This window comes from Trachemys scripta, chromosome 6 (genome assembly GCF_013100865.1).
Source record: "Trachemys scripta elegans isolate TJP31775 chromosome 6, CAS_Tse_1.0, whole genome shotgun sequence".
In the NCBI taxonomy this organism is placed as follows: Eukaryota; Metazoa; Chordata; order Testudines; family Emydidae; genus Trachemys; species Trachemys scripta.
Window position 1 is genome coordinate 36,501,838 of NC_048303.1, and position 19,782 is coordinate 36,521,619.

General features: G+C 42.3%; 1 protein-coding gene across 5 annotated transcripts in view; it reads left to right on the forward strand.

Moving 5' to 3' along the window:
* IPO11 (importin 11) overlaps positions 1-15,785 on the forward strand; it is a 253,163-nt gene extending 237,378 nt beyond the window's left edge. For 4 of the 5 annotated variants that reach the window (XM_034773322.1, XM_034773323.1, XM_034773321.1 and 1 more), the window contains exon 31: positions 14,199-14,363. In XM_034773322.1, the coding sequence (XP_034629213.1) occupies positions 14,199-14,363 (165 nt within the window). Of the gene's footprint in view, positions 1-14,198 lie in introns of all 5 variants that reach the window. The other variant, XM_034773326.1, reaches the window with a different exon arrangement.
* Positions 15,786-19,782: the final 3,997 nt, after the last annotated feature.

Consider the following 19,782-nt stretch of genomic DNA (forward strand, 5'->3'; position numbering starts at 1 on the left):
CGGGTAGTGATCAATGGCTCCATGTCTAGTTGGCAGCCGGTTTCAAGCGGAGTGCCCCAAGGGTCGGTCCTGGGGCCGGTTTTGTTTAATATCTTTATTAATGATCTGGAGGATGGTGTGGACTGCACTCTCAGCAAGTTTGCAGATGACACTAAACTAGGAGGAGTGGTAGATACACTAGAGGGTAGGGATCGGATACAGAGGGACCTAGACAAATTAGGGGATTGGGCCAAAAAAAACCTGATGAGGTTCAACAAGGACAAGTGCAGAGTCCTGCACTTAGGACGGAAGAATCCCATGCACTGCTACAGACTACGGACCGAATGGCTAGGTAGCAGTTCTGCAGAAAAGGACCTAGGGGTCACAGTGGACGAGAAGCTGGATATGAGTCAACAGTGTGCTCTTGTTGCCAAGAAGGCTAACGGCATTTTGGGCTGTATAAGTAGGGGCATTGCCAGCAGATTGAGGAACGTGATCGTTCCCCTTTATTCGACATTGGTGAGGCCTCATCTGGAATACTGTGTCCAGTTTTGGGCCCACACTACAAGAAGTATGTGGAAAAATTGGAAAGAGTCCAGCGGAGGGCAACAAAAATGATTAGGAATCTGGAGCACATGACTTATGAGGAGAGGTTGAGGGAACTGGGATTGTTTAATCTCCAGAAGAGAAGAATGAGGGGGGATTTGATAGCAGCCTTCAACTACCTGAAGGGGGGGTCCAAAGAGGATGGAGCTCGGCTGTTCTCAGTGGTGGCAGATGACAGAACAAGGAGCAATGGTCTCAAGTTGCAGTGGGAGAGGTCCAGGTTGGATATTAGGAAACACTATTTCACTAGGAGAGTGGTGAAGCACTGGAATGCGTTACCTAGGGAGGTGGTGGAGTCTCCTTCCTTGGAGGTTTTTAAGGCCTGGCTTGACAAAGCCCTGTCTGGGATGATTTAGTTGGGAATTGGTCCTGCTTTGAGCAGGGGGTTGGGCTAGATGACCTCTTGAGGTTCCTTCCAACCCTGATATTCTATGATTCAAAGCCCATCATCCATCCTGCCCACCTCCAAAAGGGCCATGGAAGCAGTTCTGTCCGCCCCTGCCACCAAGGCCTTGGCAGCCTCGTGAAGGGGTCAGCATGAAGAAGGTGAGAGAGACACAAGCTTGTGAGTCACCTAGAATAGAGTCGACATGAGCAAGCACTTGAAGAAGAAAAAATGGTTACCTACCTTTTTTGTAACTGTTCTTCAAGATATGTTGCTCATGTCCATTCCGTTACCTGCCCTCCTGCCCCTCTGTCGGGGTTATCACCAAAAAGGAACTTAGAGGACGTAGGGCTGACGGCGCTTGATATACCGACACATGAATGCGGCACTCAAGGTGGTGCCAGAGCTGACCCTATGGATACTGCTAAGGCAAAAATCTCCAACAACTGCACACGTGAGCGCACGCACACCTAGAATAGAATGAACATGAGCAACACATCTTGAAGAACAACAGTTACGAAAGGTAGGTAACCGTTTTTTACTTTTGCATGATTGACAGTTCAACCTGTCAGAAATCTACTGCATTCTTTTTTCATGCATTATGGAGAGATTACTTTATTTGTAAATGTAGTTTTAGGAAGAGGATAGCAAGTTAGTTACTAGAGTGTTGTTATCGCTATATTTAAGAGTGTTTCAGTACAGCAGTTAAGTTTTTCTCAAGTACATCATGCTCCATTAATTGTAAATCTAGAGCCAGACTCTCAGATGCACTTAATCCATCTGGCAATAAATGGTCTCTAATCAAACTGTAGTCCCATGACCCATGAGATGTTGGGAACACAATAGAAAAAGTCTCTGTAAAGTGAAGGTTAAATAATACTTTCTGGTCAGTTAAGGATTATTTAATTTAAACACCACTGAGGTTTTATCCTGGAATAATAATTCACTGCTGTGTAATTTTAGAGATGGATTTCTTCTAATAATGAATATCACAACATAACTGAAACATTTTTAAAGTGACATAACAGCGTGCACCGCATACTAGATAGAGATTGAGCATGCTTAACTTTATATTGAAGTAAATTATTTTTTGGTTGAAGTTAGACTGTACTTTCATATGGGTATGTATTTGGGACTTTTTTTTATTCACTTGCCTAATATTTCTTATAATCTGGTGAGAAAATAACTATATATATAAACTATGAGAAACGGTACTTCTTGTTCACTGCTTATAATTGAAAAAGAGTTAACCACAGAGATTATAAAGAGACTATTGATTTGTCTCTCTTATTATATTGTAAATCTAACTCTGAAGATTAGGCTGCATATTACTCATCCCTGCCTGCTCTTGAATTAAAGTATCTGTCTGATCCTTTCCCGTGAGATAAGTTTGTCCCCGTGGAAGTCACGCAATGCCATTTTTCTGATGAGATTGTAGATAGCTAAATATACTTAAAGGAAAACAGAATCCAGTTTGCATAGGCATGTTGGCTGAAAGTTTGTAAAATAAAAAGCCTTTCTCACAATAAATAACCCATGAAAGATTTTTTCCACAGAATTTTTTTTTATTTTCTAGCTTCCTTGTTACAGCCATCTTGCTGAAAAATGATTTTTATTGGGATTTTTTTGTACATAATATAGTGCATCACACATAAATATAGATTTATAATAAGTATACAGAAATCAATAAGAAAAAATATTGGTACAGTACTAATTATAAATAGCTTTATTTGTTTTTTCTTTATTAGGTTGTTTACAATACAATGCACATAGTAAAATATTGTTTCCCATACAGTGCAACAGTTTTGTTGATCGCATGAGAACAATTTGGTGTTAATCAACAAAACTGTGGATTATTTCTCTTTAACATTTCCAAGGTTCTACTGGCATTGAACCCTCATTGCTTAAGCTAAAAAAAACCCCATGAATTTAATCTCTTTTCAAGCTTAAAGCCACATTAACCTCTCTCCCTGTGTGCTGCAAGTTCTGTGCTAGATCTCTAAGAGGCTCAGCCCAGATCCTCTGTCTCTGCTCATTGGGACAGGGACTTCTGTATTCTATTCTTCTATATTTGTACAGCACCCAATCCTGATCATGACCTCTGGATGCTATCATAATATAAATAACTGGGAAATGAGAGCTATACCAGAATCAGTGACTTGATCCCAGTGCACACTTCTGAGTCAGTTCTGACCTCACAGTGGTGGCATCATAATAAATTAGTAACTGCTTTGAGGTACTTAGATACTACATTGATGGTAGCCTGATAAATACCTAGACAAAGAGATCTTGTTTCAACATTCAAAGTACTATTTACTAGCCTGTTAGAAAGCTATGCAGCAGTGTTTCATATGCCAACTACAATGGTATCTGCTTTATTGGGACACCTTTGCTGAGTCTGTCATCATGATTAAGCAGCTGTTCTGATAATCTTTTTTTTCATAAACAGTCTGAAAAGCTTTATAATGAAGGAGAACCCTGAACTGAATTAAAAAGGTTGATACTGAACTGATATTCAATACATTTCTTCTTTTAATCTTTCGTTGGTCATTTCTGAATTAGAAGGCTAAACACTTCAAATGTAAATATTACTTAACCCCTTGACACTGACTGAATCCTCATTGAGCAGAATTTTTGCTAATGCTGTCCCAATTAAGCAACAATCAAGCCATATACTATAATTAGACTAGTTCAATTTTCAGGAAAATGTCTCACTAAAGTTGCTGTCCTTATTAAGCATATGCTAATTCAATGTAGTAGACCAATTATAATAATAATAATAATAATATGTATTTCTGTAAGGCCTACCTCATGAAGATCTCCCAACACAACACATGTTAGATAGAATTAAGTAGTAGTATTCCCCACTTTTATCCCCATGTGGAAAATGAGGCACAGAAATTAAGTGTCCAGGGTTACACAGGAGGTCTGTGGAAGAACTAGAAATGGAAACCAGTTACTTGTCAATTTTATTTTTCTCATACGGAGTTTTCCTGATTCATGTACAGAGGAAGATAAAGAATCTTGTCAGGTGTATATACATTACCAAGCTTATCATCTTAGGATCATGTAGAAAAGTTTTCATTCATATAATGCAATAAATTCAACAAAATCACAACACAAAATTTAAACAAAGATCCCTAACTAAAGGTCAATTTCAATACAAACTTTAAAAAAAAATTCTTGATACAAAATCACAATATTTTAGAAGATGGTACAGTTTAAAAATATGCAAATTGTTCAAATCTGTCAGTTTGCTATACAAAATATTAAAATGCTTTACAAAAATAATATTAAGTGCCTTTCATATAACTGTCATCTGAACAGAGACCTGTAAGGAACAACGCATTCACACTTTACCATGTACGGTAACTGGTAACTTATTAATAGTATCTAAGCTCTCTAGGCAATAATGAGACATTATCAGTTATTCTGTCAGAGAGATTGGTTAAATTAATCTTAGCATTCTTGTAATTTTAAATTTATCATCCAAAGATTTCTAGCAGCTGAGTTATTGGTGCGTCTCCTACAGATTGGCCTACTTAGCTGCCTTACATCCCAGGGAAAGTTGAATCTTTAAATTAAGTTTCACTGGTATATCAGACATCCAGGTGAGCACAATTCGTGTGCCTGAAGCTGACATGGAGGTAAGCAAACGTAATACCGGGGTTGCTAACAATTTAATTCAGCTTCAAAAAAGGGTCCTGATTTTGTAAGGATATTCAGTTCAGAATAACCAATCAAAGGGGGGGGAGCATTTCAAAGAAGATATGATGACATAAGTGCAGAATATCTGAGGAAGAGTTGATTGCTAAGAATGCAGTTTATCACTCAACGTGCCTTTCTTCCTACTTCAGTAAAACAAATCGTAAAGCAAAACCATCTAGTTACACTGCAACAATACATTCACCTGATGACATTGCATTTTATCAGCTGATGGAAGAACTAGACAATGGTCTTATGTACAACAAGGCTAGTCTCCTGTCCAAGCTGCTACAAAGATATAAAGCCCTACTTCTCTCAGAAAATGCAGGCTATTCCAGTAGCAAATTACAGGCAAAATTAGGAAGACTTTATGTTCTGCAATTTCATTCCATGCACAGGACAAAGCAAGTCTACCCTTCTTCTATGCAGTGCAATAACATTAACTGATGCTATCCAAGCTGCTAGTAATCTGAAACAGGAATTTAAATTCACCCACATTTTGTGAATGTTGTTCTGGTGAGTGAGCCTGATGAGAAGCTTTCAAATGAACAAGTGGTTTTATATAATTCCACTTCAATCCTTCGCTCTGAAATAGCCAGAAGGAAAGACTCGGTATTATCCAAAGCCAGGTGATTGTAGTTTACAGAGGTCAGCTACTTTTTTGCCCCATTTGGGGCAGGAGTTTGTCCTTTGGTTGATAGATAAAGAGGCATATAATTTGGCTAGCAATGAGTATAATCGTTCAGAAGACATTCAAATTGTGGAGTACATAGTATTTAACTGTTCCAAAATCATGACACCACTGCACTTAAGCCTTGCCTCACAGCTACACCATGAGTTTGGATCTTGCAATTTAATAGAGATATACTACACCTTCATGGATTTTTTTTATCAATGATGATGAGCTGAGGTGGTTAATCACTAGTGCTTTAAAAACTGAAGTAGAAAGACTCAAGGGAGATTTGTTAATTCCAAATTGAATTATAGCACTTGTGCTGGTGGAAATCTCATCCATAAAGAAGATGATAATATAGACATCACTACAGAGACTGGTAATATAGTAAACACCTTCCATTCATTGTCTAGAATGGTAATTCAAGAACAGTCTGCAAATAGTCCAGCATCACAAGAAATATCATGGAAGCTGGGAAGGAAGTCACCTACTCTTCCTGGGCAACCAAAGTCTTTTTTTATACAGTGTGCAGCATTTGAGAAACCTAGAACATGTCCAGAACCAACTCACCATGAAAAAGTACTTGAGAAAATAAACTCCTGTCACCTACATATAAACACCATCTGAGCTCGCTCTTGGTAACTTTTAACACTACTACCTCATGATGTCCTACCAATACCAAATGATGATGATATTGTTCACACTCAAGTGATTCCATTTTGGTTTGATTTAAAGCACAAGCTTCCAACAAAGAATAGCACCTACACAGCAGTTTTGCATACGCACTTTTTGTGGATGTCCAACCAGCTGACATGGCCACAGTCTATGCCACAATGCTGAAATGTAAGGAAATAGCAGCAGCTGTTTCAGCTCTATGCTTTTGTTCAGCAAATGAAATGGGCTCCCCCAAATGAACTTGGTACCAGTGTGATTTATCAGGGTGCTTTTCACCCAGACAAATCACATTGCTAGTCCTTCTTATTGAATCTGAGGTGTATGCAGCTTGTACTCGAGATCAAATGCTTGCTGGTAAGTGATTCGCCTTCTCTACATAGCTTGAATCTAGTATTTGAGGCCCTGAGTGCTCTGAAACTTTATTCATTTGTTAAATGGTGTGAGCAGGGAGGAAGTGCTCATGTAGTTCCAGCATTTGTCTGGGAAGTGTTGGCTGACTCAAAAGGTGTTTGAGTCTGAAGACACTGAATCCTTACAACAAGTCATTAAAGAGCTTGATGATGCTGTAACATATGCTACCACTGCTGGAGGAATTTCAGACACAGGGATATGCCCAGTCTCCTACATTCAAGTTCTTGGATCATTTTCTCCGGGTTATGCAGATGCTAATTCTAAATGTCCATGCAGAGTGAGAGGGTGATAGGAAACTTCACCTGCAGACACAACATGCCATGCTTCCATACTTCAGACAGGCCCAGCTATGCCAGGTAGATACCTAGGCTGACCAGACATCCCATTTTTAAAGGGATAGTCCCATATTTAAACCCTCCTGCAGGTGTCCTGACTTTTTTTCTTAAAAACAGACAAATTGTCCCATATTTTCTGTCTCTCCTTCCCCCCCTCCTCCCCCATTAGTACTGGCGGGTCCTGCTGTTGGCTGGATCCCTGCTTGCCAGCCACCCGCCCACCAGCGGTGAGTGGGATGGGGTCCAGCCCAATGATGGGGGTGGGTGAGCAAGACTGGTGGCGGGGCGAAGCAGCAGTGCGGGGGGCTTGTCTGCTCCTCCTGCTGGTCCATCAGTGTAGACTCAGTTGCATGCCAGCTCCCGGCCAGCAGGGCCCCACCCCATTTCCGCTGGCACTGGCTGCGCACTGCGAGCTACGGTAGTTGGTGAGTACAGGCAAGCGCCAGGCAGCCACTGGTTACGTGTCACCTCTGCTGCCCACCCATTGGCCCTTTATGTGCTCCCCCTCTCACTGGTCTCTCCCTGCTTTACCCCTTCACCTTCCCCAGTCCCACTGCCCTTCTATATCCCCCCGGGTGGGGCACGTCCCACTCCCAGTGCTGTCTGGAGAACCAGCCCCTGATCAGAGCTGGTTGATCAGGTCACCACCATGGCTGGCAGGCTCCTTCCTTCCCCCACTGCCTCTGGCTGGGCCAGCACCCCGGGAAGGCCCAAGACCCTCTGGCCCGAGGCACTGGCCAGGAGGAGCCGAGCCCTGCATGTGCCAAAGCCCCACACAGCGCTGGCACGGGGAAACCTCTCCACCCCTCAGCTAAGCTCTGGAGTGGGGGAGGAAACGATTTCCACCCTGTTTCCGCTCCTGCTCCCAGGGAGTGCGAGGCTGCTCCATCCCCTAGCCACCCTCCCCCGCTGAGCCACCTCACTGTTTAAAATTAAAGCATGCACGTAAGTGCTTTGCTGATTTGCAGCCTTCAGTTTGTATCTAAGTTTGTATCTCTGGACAGGTTCGCTGAAGCCTCTGCAGTCAGGTTCCCTGGGCCCTGGTGCACAATGCATCCTTAGGGTTTAACCCCTTCCTGCACACACTGTAGCCGGAAGTGGCTGGGTTATGTCGGTGGCCAGCAGCAGCCTGGAGGTGTTACCTGCCTTTCGACACTGTGCAGGCAGGAAGAGACAAGCTGCTTCCAGCCACATTCGGGGGGGGGTGGGGGCAGAGGAGGAGGAGAAGAGATGAGCTCTACAAAGACATGGGCCAGGGCATCCCTTCCCCACTGTGTGCCTTCCCCCCACCCCCACCCCCCAGCCTCGACACTAGGTACCAGGAGAGGCAGGTCTGTCCTGGAGGCCCAGCTAGGCATAGAGGGCGGAGAGCACCGGGCAGGGAGGGTCAGGTGGATTGGTCAAACCCCTCCCCCCCCGCTTAAATGCTTTGCTGGGTCAAAGCCAAAATGCTCAGAACCTAGCAGGGTCAAGACTTTAGTTATGGGAGGAAGGACATTTTCTTCAGATATAAGGGAATGGTGTGAAGTAGATTTCAGATTTCTCCCTTAAGCCAGGTACTAATTAATAATGGTAATACCTGAGAAGTAGTTATTAACCTCCCTCCCCCACTATTAATGTCAAGGGGCTAGACCCTGAAAAAGGATCCACCAAGATGTACACAGTAGAAATAGCTAGTGTGTTTCAATTTGTGGAATCTCATTGATTACAGTGGGGATCTGCATTGGAGCCCATGTGATTTGTTTTGGCAATCATTATAATTGTTGTATATTAGTTATGATTGCTGATGGGTTTTGTCTAGAAATTCTTGAAAAGAGCTTTAAAAATTCAATTTTCAGATTGATTCTGGATATCAGGTACAAAAAATCCTAACGTATATTGGAGAATACCATAACACTGTTAAAGCACATCTGGGAGCAGAGAAGGAATGAGGACAGAGCTGAGCTGGGGGTGGAGCACAGGGTGGAGTGGAGCTGGGGGCGGAGCAGGACTGGGGGTGGCGTGTGACTGTGGGTGGAGCTCGTCTGGGGGCGGACTGGGAGTGGAAGCATGGTGCTCCCTCACTGCCCCCTATGGGGGCTGGCCTGGGCCTGGAGGCAAAGCAGGACTGGTGCCTGAATGGTGTTGTGGGTGGAGCTGGTCTGGGGGCAGAGAGGAGCTGGAAGCATGGCGCTCCCTCCCCACCCTCATGGGAGCTGGCCTGGGCCCCACTGCATGCCCCTCCCCCCCCAAACGTTCCTCTATGCCCCTCCTCCCCCGGGGGAGCACCCAACAGTTTGGGGACCACTGTTCTAGGCAGAGTGGGTAGATTAAGAGTCAAGGTCGTCACTTTGGATTGTCGGGTACTTTTAGGTTTGTGAGATTCCTCACTTTGATTTTTTTCCTGATTAATCACTTCGGTAACATTAAATATTGTATAAATCAGTAATATTAAATATATTATTCAGTGGATTCTGAAAACGTCTAATGTCACTCCATAGAATGCACTCATTATTATTATACACGTGCATCCAGCACCTCCGTATTTAAGGTTCAGTTGAGCTTTGTACCTAAAGCAGGGATTTGAACTCCTTGTTATATATGAAGAATACAGTGTATCTGCCCCAAGCTTTTCGCACTTGCTATTTGAGTTCAGAATGATTTTTATGAGTATTTACAAGCAATTTTTTTAATTAGTATGAGTTAAAATTAATTAAAAACATGACATTTGAGAAATTCAGTGCCGTCTCACCTTTTCTAAGGCCTGAAAGATCTAAATAACAAAATAGTAGACTCCTCAAATTTTCCATATGGTTGACACTCACAGAAAACGCCATCCTCCAATCTAGCACACATATCAGAATGGAACTGAGGGACAACTGGGGTTAAGGGCATTTTATACTCTTGACTCCAGAGTGTTGGAACATAGGGGCATGCACTCCCATCCAGAAGAGCTAATTGCTTTGAAATGGGTTCTGTGACTGTGTGGCAATGCATGCACTTTGTCAGTATAGATTTTCAAAAGCAATACACTCAGAGAACAAAAGTTACCTTGGCAAGTATTGACTGTGGTAATGGGTGTAATGTAGAATTTGCTTTTTTGTGTACAGTAGAACCTCAGAGTTACGAACACCAGAGTTACGAGCTGAACAGTCAACCACACACCTCATTTGGAACTGGAAGTATGCAATCAGTCAGCTGCAGAGACACCCCCCGCCCCAAAAAGCAAATACAGTACAGTACTGTGTTAAACGTAAACCACTAAAAAATAAAGGGAAAGTTTAAAAAAAAAAATTGACAAGGCAAGTAAACTGTTTCTGTGCTTGTTTCATTTAAATTATGATGATTTAAAAGCAGCATTTTTCTTCTGCATAGTAAATTTTAAAAGCTGTATTAAGGCAATGTGCAGTTGTAAATTTTTGAAAGGACAACCATAATGTTTTGTTCAGAGTTATGAACAACCTCCATTCCTGAGGTGTGCATAACTCTTGAGTTTCTACTGTATATGTCTAAACATTATTAATGTATATTAATGAATAAGACTTGATGGTGTTATTTTAGCATATAAATTACACCATCTGCTAGACACGTGAAATTACTACACCTTAGAAATAGCTAGTGTGATTCAATTTGCAAAGTCTTTTACAATATGGAAACGAACGTACATAGGTGCAGAAACATTTGCTCTACAGGCATCACTGAAAAGAAGACATTGGGATTGAAAGTATAAAAATAGTTGATGAGTTGGGGGGAAGTACGAAAAGAAGGTGTGTTAAAGAAGTAAAAAAGATTAGAAGATAGAAATGGTAGTGAATCAAAGGCTAAAAAACCAGTGTTGGAAATATAGAGATGACAATTGATTTAGAAGAGATTTACAACAAAAAGGTGACAAATATGGGAGTGGTGAAAGACTGCAAAGAATTAAATGCCAGAGAGTACAATAGAATAAAAAACTTTCCTGGCAGTCACTTATGAATGAAAATGAAAAGTAGTCTACCATTTCATCTCAATGGCAGGTGTTCATAACAAATATAAAATGTAGTTTTAGCAGCTTGTTTGTGATACGTCAAAGGATTTTTCATGTCTGTCTTTTTCTGTTCTAGTTTTTTTTCAATTTTACCTTTATCATACATGAAATAAGAGAAATAGGCAACAAGTATTGCAGTATCACAGAAATATTATATCAGAGGGGTAGCCATGTTAGTCTGGATCTGTAAAAAGCGACAAAGAGTCCTGTGGCATCTTATAGACTAACAGACGTATTGGAGCATAAGCTTTTGTGAGTGAACGCCCTCTTTGTCAGATGAATGTAGTGGAAATTTCCAGAGGCAGGTATATTCTTGCCTGCATATTTATACCTGCCTTTGGAAATTTCCACTACATTCATCTGACGAAGTGGGTATTCACCCACGAAAGCTTATGCTCCAATACTTCTGTTAGTCTATAAGGTGCCACAAGACTCTTTGTCCGTAATATTATAGTTAACATTAAGTTGGATCTTAGATTCAAACCTCTATTTTTCTTCGACTGTAATATTATAAAAATACTTTGGGCCTGGAATTTCTCCCACTTGATTTAAAAAAAAGCCAGGTGTTCCTTTTTTGAGCTATCCCAATGCAGGGAGGAATTTTGGCTGGTTGTTTTTTCACATTCCAGTGCTTTTGTGTAGCTCAGAGGGTTTAGTACATATGGTGTAGAAAGTAGTCCTCAATGTAGAATGTGTTTTCCCTTCTTTGAAGAAATTTGTTTTGGTAATAGCCAGTCACGAATATTTGAAAATTATGTAGTAAGTGTAACCCACGCTAAGAGAGTGTCAGCTGCTCCACGTATGAGGTTGTCTCCTACAGCCACCAGATAAGGTAGGAGGCTCAAGCAGTAGGGGGCTTATGCTTTTATTTCTGAAGATACTGAATTCAAATTAAATTGTCAGCACAAGTAGGGTCATTAGATAGGTACGTACAATATTGCTTTCCTGTTTGATATAAGCACTTCCCCAAAGTATGATGTTTTGTGTTAATTCCCATAAGAGGAAGAGATAGGAGAGGGGTGACAGACTGCCTGGACTTTGCAGTCTTGGTCTAATTCATCAAGTTAATTATCTTCTAAAACTTTAGACTTATTCAGGCTAACCAATGGTAAACATCCTTTGCCTGCAACAATAACCCATTTTAATTTTATTTGTCGTTTGCATAAGGGTTTATAAAGTATTAAGACTAAAAGTATAAGAAACTCCAATCATACAGTAGTTGTGTAAGATAAAAAATTATAAGAGACAAAGTTGCAAATGAAGTGGCAGTAACAAGAACCTCTGAAGAGCAGAGTTGCACAAGTCTAACATGCATGACTTCATCTGAATTCTAAGATTAATGGGGATGGGTCTCATTAGTATTTTCATGGATGACCTACAAGGAGCCTATTGAAACACATCTTTTATGCACCATTCTGTTACTTACAAGAAAAGAGGTATGTTCTTGTGGAATAACCATTAGATGGGAAGCAAAGAACTCTTAAGTAAAACTGGGCAATTTTTTTGAACAAATAGTTTATTTGCTGAATAATGCAGATTCAGCCAGAAAAAAAATGTCAGGCTTGGGGAGGGTGGTGACTTTATAATTTTAGCCCAGTGGCTAGGGCACTCAACTGGGATTGGGGAGACGAAGTTTTGAATTCATGCTCTAGAACAGGAATTTGAACCCAGGTCTCACCCATTCCATGTGAATGCCCTAACTCCCAGTCCATCGGCTAGTCTGGGTTGAATTTCTCTATATCTCTTCTGTTGAAGCTGTTCCATTTTGTATCTACTCTGTATCTGATCTACTCTTGAAGTCTAATCCTGACTTTGAAAGTGACTCTGTGTGTTAAATCACTCCAGATTACATAATCTCTCTGTCTAAATGTCCTATTCTGTAAAATGGGGTCACTACTGACCCATTTCATAAGTGTGATGTAAAGATTTAGTCATTAATACACGCACACCAGTTTGAAGATATAAAGTGCGATGTAAGTACTATACATTATTTAATTAATTATTGAAGCTAGTACTGAGAAAAAAACACAGATTCTATGTTGACTTTATACAGTGGATACTAAGACCTAGATTATTTGTTGTTTTTTTTAAAGTATTAATTACAAATAAAGATAATCCTTATTTTTATTTATTATTTATGTATAGTAACATTCATTAAGTGCTTTCAAACATTCTAGAAGTATGGTACCTGCTCTGAAGAGCTCATACTCTTAAGAATACACAGATAGATAGATGGACTTTAGATTCTGAGGCCAGAAGGGTCCACTGTGATAACCTAATCTGACCTCCTGCACAATACAGGCCATAGAATTTGCCTGAATAAATTCCTGTTTGAACTAAGAGCATTTCTTTTAGAAAAACATCAAATCTTGATTAAAAAATTGCCAGTGATGGAGAATCCACCACAATGAATTGTCCCAATAGTTAATTATCCTCACTGTTAAAAATCTACACTTTTTTCCAGTCTGAATTTGTTTAGCTTCAACTTCCAGCCATTGGATCTTGTTATATCTTTGTCTGCTAGATAAAACAGCCCATTATCAAATATTTGTTCTCCATGTAGGTACTGATAGATTGTGATCAAGTCCCTGTTAACTAAGTAGATTAAGCTCCTTCACTTTCTCACTATAAGGCATGCTTTCCAATCCTTCACGCATTCTGTGGCTCTTCTTTGAACCCTCTTCAGTTTATCAGCATCCTTCTTGAATTGTGTGTGCTGGAGCTGGACACAGTATTCTAGCAGTGGTTATTATAGTTATAAATTCAGAGGTAATATAACCTTACTATTCACAATTCTTGAGGTTAGAGGAAGGGAATAACTATAGGCAGTTTATATACAAATTAGTTTGATTCACTGTAAGCCTCACAACTCAAGGGTGAATGCAGGTCATTATCTAGTGGTTAGAGATTAGATGTGAAAGTCTACAGAATGGGTTTTATTCTCAGCTGTATCACTCATTTGCTGTGTGAACTTAGACCAAGTTACATAACCTATGTATGTCTCTGATTCCCCATCTGTAAAATCTGGGTGATTGGCATCTCTAATGTGGCCATCACAGTAATATCTACCATACCTCATGTGGATGATGAGGAGTATACTTAATGGTAGTTAATAAAGTATTGTGAGATCTTCTGATGGAAGAAGTTATAGAAGTGCAAAGTAATTTAGCAGTTTGAGTCCATGATTTGAGAACTGTTATTTAATTAGTTTGAAACTACAGTTTAATTTTCATTGTGGAGGTAACTGAGTTCTCCTTGGAAGAATTTGACTCAGTGAGACCATTTCTCAGTATGAGTACAAAGGAAAGGAAAAGCTTTTTATTACTTCAGCTCAGATTATAAAATAGATGTATGAGTCACTGGGGTGTTGGGACTGCCTCTTGCCTGCATTGCTATATTTTTGCTCTTATCTGTTTTCCACAGCTTGCACTGAAGGACCCTGTACACACTGTGTCGCTGCAGCAATTTGTCTATGAGAAGCTAAAGGCACAGCAAGAATTACTGGGAGAACAAGCCTTTCAGGCACTTATGGAAACAGTGGATACAGAAATAGTCACACAGCTACAAGAATTCTTGCAAGGCTTCTAGAGTCAGAAACAAGATTTTCTATGTCTGACTCTCCATTTCAAAAATATGAAAAAACACCTAGCCTTCCATCTTATATGCAAAAACCTGCTTAAAAGTTAAAAGTAACTTGTGTAAAAAATAAAGAAGCAGAGACCGTGAAACTGATTTTTTTTTCTTTCTGTAGGATTGACAGAATAAATGTAAATTGGTTCCTAACTAGAGTTTACAAACCTGTTTCACAAGAGAGTATAATTTTATATATATGAGGAATGGGGGGCTGCATGAGGTAACGTGTACAGTGGAAACAACTGCTTAATTTACTGTTAATAGAAAAAGAAATGTTTTGATTATCTTATAATCATGTGTGTTTAACACTTTGAGGAAAAGTGAGGGCTAATGTGGAAGATATTTTTTGTGTAACAATAACAGCTCAATTTGGCTGCCTTACATTTTTAATTGTTTATGACACCATAATAAAAAAAAAACAATTCTGCACAGCCATTTAAACAATTATTGCAGCAGGAGACTATAAGACATTAAGTCTTTAATTGGATTTTAATATTATATATAACATACATCCACATACGTACATATTCCTAAGATTTTCATGCTTGGGCAAAAAACAGTTTGAAAAGAAAACAAATTTACCAGTAAAATGTTTTATTTTCATGATACTGATCCATGTATGGGTAAAATTGTTAGAAAAGGGAAATTGTCTCATTTTATTTTCTGCAGACACGTTTTCTACTTAAATATGTAGTGTAAGAACCCCAATACATTGTGGTAATGCACTTCTGTCCTGTATCAGAGACCCGAGTTCACTTTCTGATCCTAGTCTCTTTCTCTCAGGCTGGTGGGGGCTGAATGTATTGTGGATATATACCACCAGCCTTGCGAGAAGTTGAGGTGGAAGGTATGCTCTGTGTTGCTGAATAGTGCCCTCTTCAGAAGATTAAGGACCTGATCCAGAGCCCTTTGACTTCAGTGAGCTTTAACCTTGGATCAGACACTATGAATGGTGATGAGAATGGTAAAGTAAGAAAGATGGAGGAAGGAATGTTCGGGGCTCTGTCAGTGACACACAGGAAAGTTTCTGTCCAGCCCTCTTCCCAAGGAGAGAAAAAAAAGTGTCTTTTGTTTTGTTTTTGGGTTGTTTGGTTTTTTGAGGGTTCAGGGGGTGCTTTACTTTTCCTATCTGCCCTCTATTGCCAAAACCCTTTTTAGTTGTGGATTATTCTAGTTTTGTTTTGTTTTAAAGGAAACTGTTGAAAACATGGTAGCAAAATGTACAGTATGAATTTTCTATAGAAACCTGGGTACAGTATGTAACTGGAGATCCTACTGCCCCTTTGTAATCTTATAGAACTGAAAATGTGTTAGAAATGTTGATGCTTCCAAAAATAAAACAGTAAAGTTTCAATTAAACTTTCCAAAGATACCTTACCTCTGACTGTCTTAATCTGTATGCTTTTATTCTTAAGTATACAAAACACTCTCAGTAGTTTAGAGATTCATGCCTCCTTCAAGAGTCTTATTGTACTTATAAGGTTTAAAAGTGCTGTGAATTGTAAATGGCAATTATTGTTGTTCTGAATTCTTCACTACAGATTTAACTTTTGTGCTTGATGATTCAGGCTAAAAGCTACTTAACATGATTTACACATATCCCCCCCCCATACTATAAATATATTTCCATTACACATTCTAAAATACATTTAAATAGAACATATTAAATAGGCTTTTTTGACATACTCTGTAGAATGCACATCTTTCCACCTCCTGATGGGTTTTCAGCTTAGGTATTGATACAGCAAAAAACTTTGTTTCAAAGGTCATTCTCCTGGAGAGTGGGCACGTTAGGAATCAGTGAGGTATTGTTTTGACATTAAAGACAACATATTTTTCAAAATAACTTTTTGTTAATTTTGTGATTGCATTTTAACAAAAATACTCTTAGAACTTAGGGAGTTTTTGGCACTTTGAACTAAAAGCTATATTTTTATCTAGGAATTTAAATGAAGTAATAGTTAAAATAGCTAATTTAGTAAATCTGCTGTATCAATACCTAAGCTGAAAACCCATCAGGAGGTGGAAAGATGTGCATTCTGTGAGAATTTCTATCCTCAAAAGTAGTATGTTATGCCTTAGTATTTATCATTACATTAACAGACATAGGCATTCTACAGAGTATGTCAAAAAAGATTGTTCTTCACTTTGGAGGATTTCATATTTTAGCCCTGAACCACTAAAGCCAATGGAAGCTTTGCCATTTACTTCAATAAGTGTAAGTTTAACCCTTAGGGCCAGGTTTTCAAAGGTATTTAGGTGACTGAAGATGCAGATAGGCACCTAAGTGCTTTTGAAAATTTCACTAGGTACCTTTATGTTACAGATTCTCATTCATTACTAGTGGACAGAGGCAGATTATGGTTTTGTGGGGCCCTGGGCCAGAGCAAGAGGGGGACCGTCCCCACTCTGCCTGCAGTCCCCCACCTGCCCCTCGCAGACCTCCTGCTGGGGAGTGGGGTCGGACATGGGGGCTTCTCCTGTTCCCCGCAGGAGTGCCAGGCCGGTGGAGCAGGGCAAGCCCCCACACTCCAACCCCGCTCCCCAGCGGGAGCACCAGCTGGGCAGAGCGGGGCAGCTCAGAGTACGGGGGCGCCCATTTTTCTTAGGGCCCCAGGCATGGGCCCCATTGGCTCAGAGGCTAATCTGCACCTGATAGTGGGTTAATGCCTCTCGCCTGCCACGGGAATTTGTTGTTGCTAGTGGCTTCAGGACAAAGCTCTCTTCCTTTCAGTTCAGACCACCAGATTTTCTGCCTCTGGTGGTAGAGGAAGTTGGGAGTTCAGTTTCTCCTGATTATTTGTTTATAAAACCTTTAATTTTTTTCGTTTTCGTGCAGTTATGACTTATAACAGGGGTAGGCAACCTATGGCACATGTGCCAAAGGCAGCACACAAGCTGATTTTCAGTGGCACTCACACTGCCCGGGTCCTGGCCACCGGTCCAGGGGGCTCTGCATTTTAGTTTAATTTTAAATGAAGCTTCTTAAACATTTTAAAAACCTTATTTACTTTACATACAACAATAGTTTAGTTATATATTATAGACTTATAGAAAGAGACAGTCTAAAAACGTTAAAATGTATTACTGGCTCGCGAAACCTTAAATTAGAGTGAATAAAGAAGACTCGGCTTCTCAGAGGTTGCCAACCCCTGATTTATAATCTTCCTCCTTCTCTCCCCTCACAGATTGGCTACAAAACAGCATGGTGGGTTCAGTTAACTGGATCTGCTGCTGCAATGCCTCCCTGCTGGACTCCTTTTCCCCGACTGAGGCATGGCAGAGCTCTCCTGCAAACACGTGGCTGAAATTTAAGCAGTGTTCCCTATGTGAGGCAGCTTTCACAGGTGCTACAGAGCGTGAATTATACTCTGCCTGTTCCCAGCCACCCAACCCTTGCACTTAGGGTGACCAGATGTCCCGATTTTATAGGGACAGTCCCGATTTTTGGAGCTTTTTCTTACATAGGCACCTATTACCCCCCATCCTCTGTCTGATTTTTTCACACTTGCTATCTGGTCACCCTACTTGCACTGTCACATACAGGTCTCAGAGTTGGTCCCCAGCCTGCTCCAAGGTAGGGTTACCATATTTAAAAAATAAAAAAAGAGGACACTCCACGGGCCCTGGCCCTGCCGCTTTCCCACCCCCGGCCCCGCCCCTACTCCGCCCATTCCCCCAAAATCCCCGCCCTAACTCCCCCTCCTCCCTCCCAGCCACACGAAAAGGGCTGTCCAAGCGCTACCGGCTTCACAGTTTGCCGGGCAGCCCCCAGACCCTGCACCCCCGGCCGGCGCTTCCCCAACACAGCTGGAGCCCGGGAGGGGAAGAGCCCAGCTGGGGGCGCAGGGTCTGCAGGCTGCCCAGCAAACCCGTGAAGCCGGTAGCGCTCGAGCTTTGGGCAGCCCCTATGCCTCCGGACCTTACGCCCCCGGCCGGGCACTTCCCTCCCAGGCTCCAGCTGCTCTGCTCCTCCCGACTCTTAGGTTCTGTTTAAGAGTCGAGCTGCCCGAGCGCTATGGGTTGTAGTTCTCGGCCGCTCCCCCCTCACGGCTCTCCCTGAAGAGCGAGGCCCGGCCAGACTACAGCCCCCAGCATGCCCTGGGCAGGAGCCGAGTGTCAGACCGAGATGATGTCACAGCGGGCGACCCACACACACAGATTCGGAGATCCTAGCCTCCCTATTTCCCCGGACATGTTCGGCTTTTTGGCAATTCCCCCCGGACAGGGATTTGGGGACCAAAAATCCGGACATGTCCGGGGAAATCCAGACGTATGGTAACCCTAATTAAACCCCTTCTCCTAAGGTAGTGTTTGCTGGGACTTTTCTCCTGCACACAGTCTCTCTCTCGCTGTGCTCTGTGCATGCTCACCGCCCCTCCCCCACCCTGCAGCATGTCTAGGCAGGCAGAGAAGCTTCTTTGTCCCTCCTGGGTAGTAGCCCTGCCTCAGACTGCAGCCTCATGGGAATTGTGGCTGCCTGGCTTTCAGCCCAAGACCCTTGCTCTCCCAGGAAAGTGGCTCAGATTTGAGGCAGAAGCAGAACTGGAATTGTGCCCTCTGAGCATCAGCCATAAACTGTGCTGTGCCATGAAAAGGGGCTCAGACTCTGAAAGGCGGGAAAGGGTCTCTGTCTCTTTCTACCCCCTTCCCTGCTCCACATTCAGTAAGGCAAGCAGGAGACTGCAGCTTTCACTTCTGCCTGCCCTGGCTCAGAGCCTTGCCTGGGCCCCTGCCCTGCAGGTTCAGTGCCTGAACAACAGGCAGGTCCTAGAGGAAGTGCAGTTTCTTCTTCCTTCCCCTTAAAGGACAGGCATGGAGGAGAGGGATTAGCTGGGGGGAGGGGGAGACAGTCACAAGTGGAGGAGCAATGGAGAGAGTGAGGTTGGTTTGGGTAGGGTTACCATATTTCCACAAGCAAAAAAGAGGACACGGGGGGGAGGAGCCCCGCTCTAGCTCCGCCCCTGCCCTGCCCCCATCCACTCCCTCCCACCCCCTGATTGCCCCCCTCAGAACCCCCAACCCCCCCACTCCTTGTCCCCTGACTACCCCCTCCTGAGAACCCCCTACGACCCTACCTGTCTCCTGACTACCCCCAACCCTTATCCACACCCCCACCCCATATTCATACCTGCCCCCAGACAACCCCTGGGCACTCCCATGCCCTATCCAACTGCTCCCTGCCCCCTGACAGGACCCCCAGAACTCCTGACCCATCCAATCCCCTCTGCTACCTGCCTGCCTCGACCCCTCTCCACACCCCTGCCCCCCTGACAGCCCCCCCAGAACCCCAGACCCATCTAACCCCCCCTGCTCCCTGTCCCTGACTGTCCCAACCCCTCTCCACACCCTTGCCCCTCTGACAGCCCCCCCC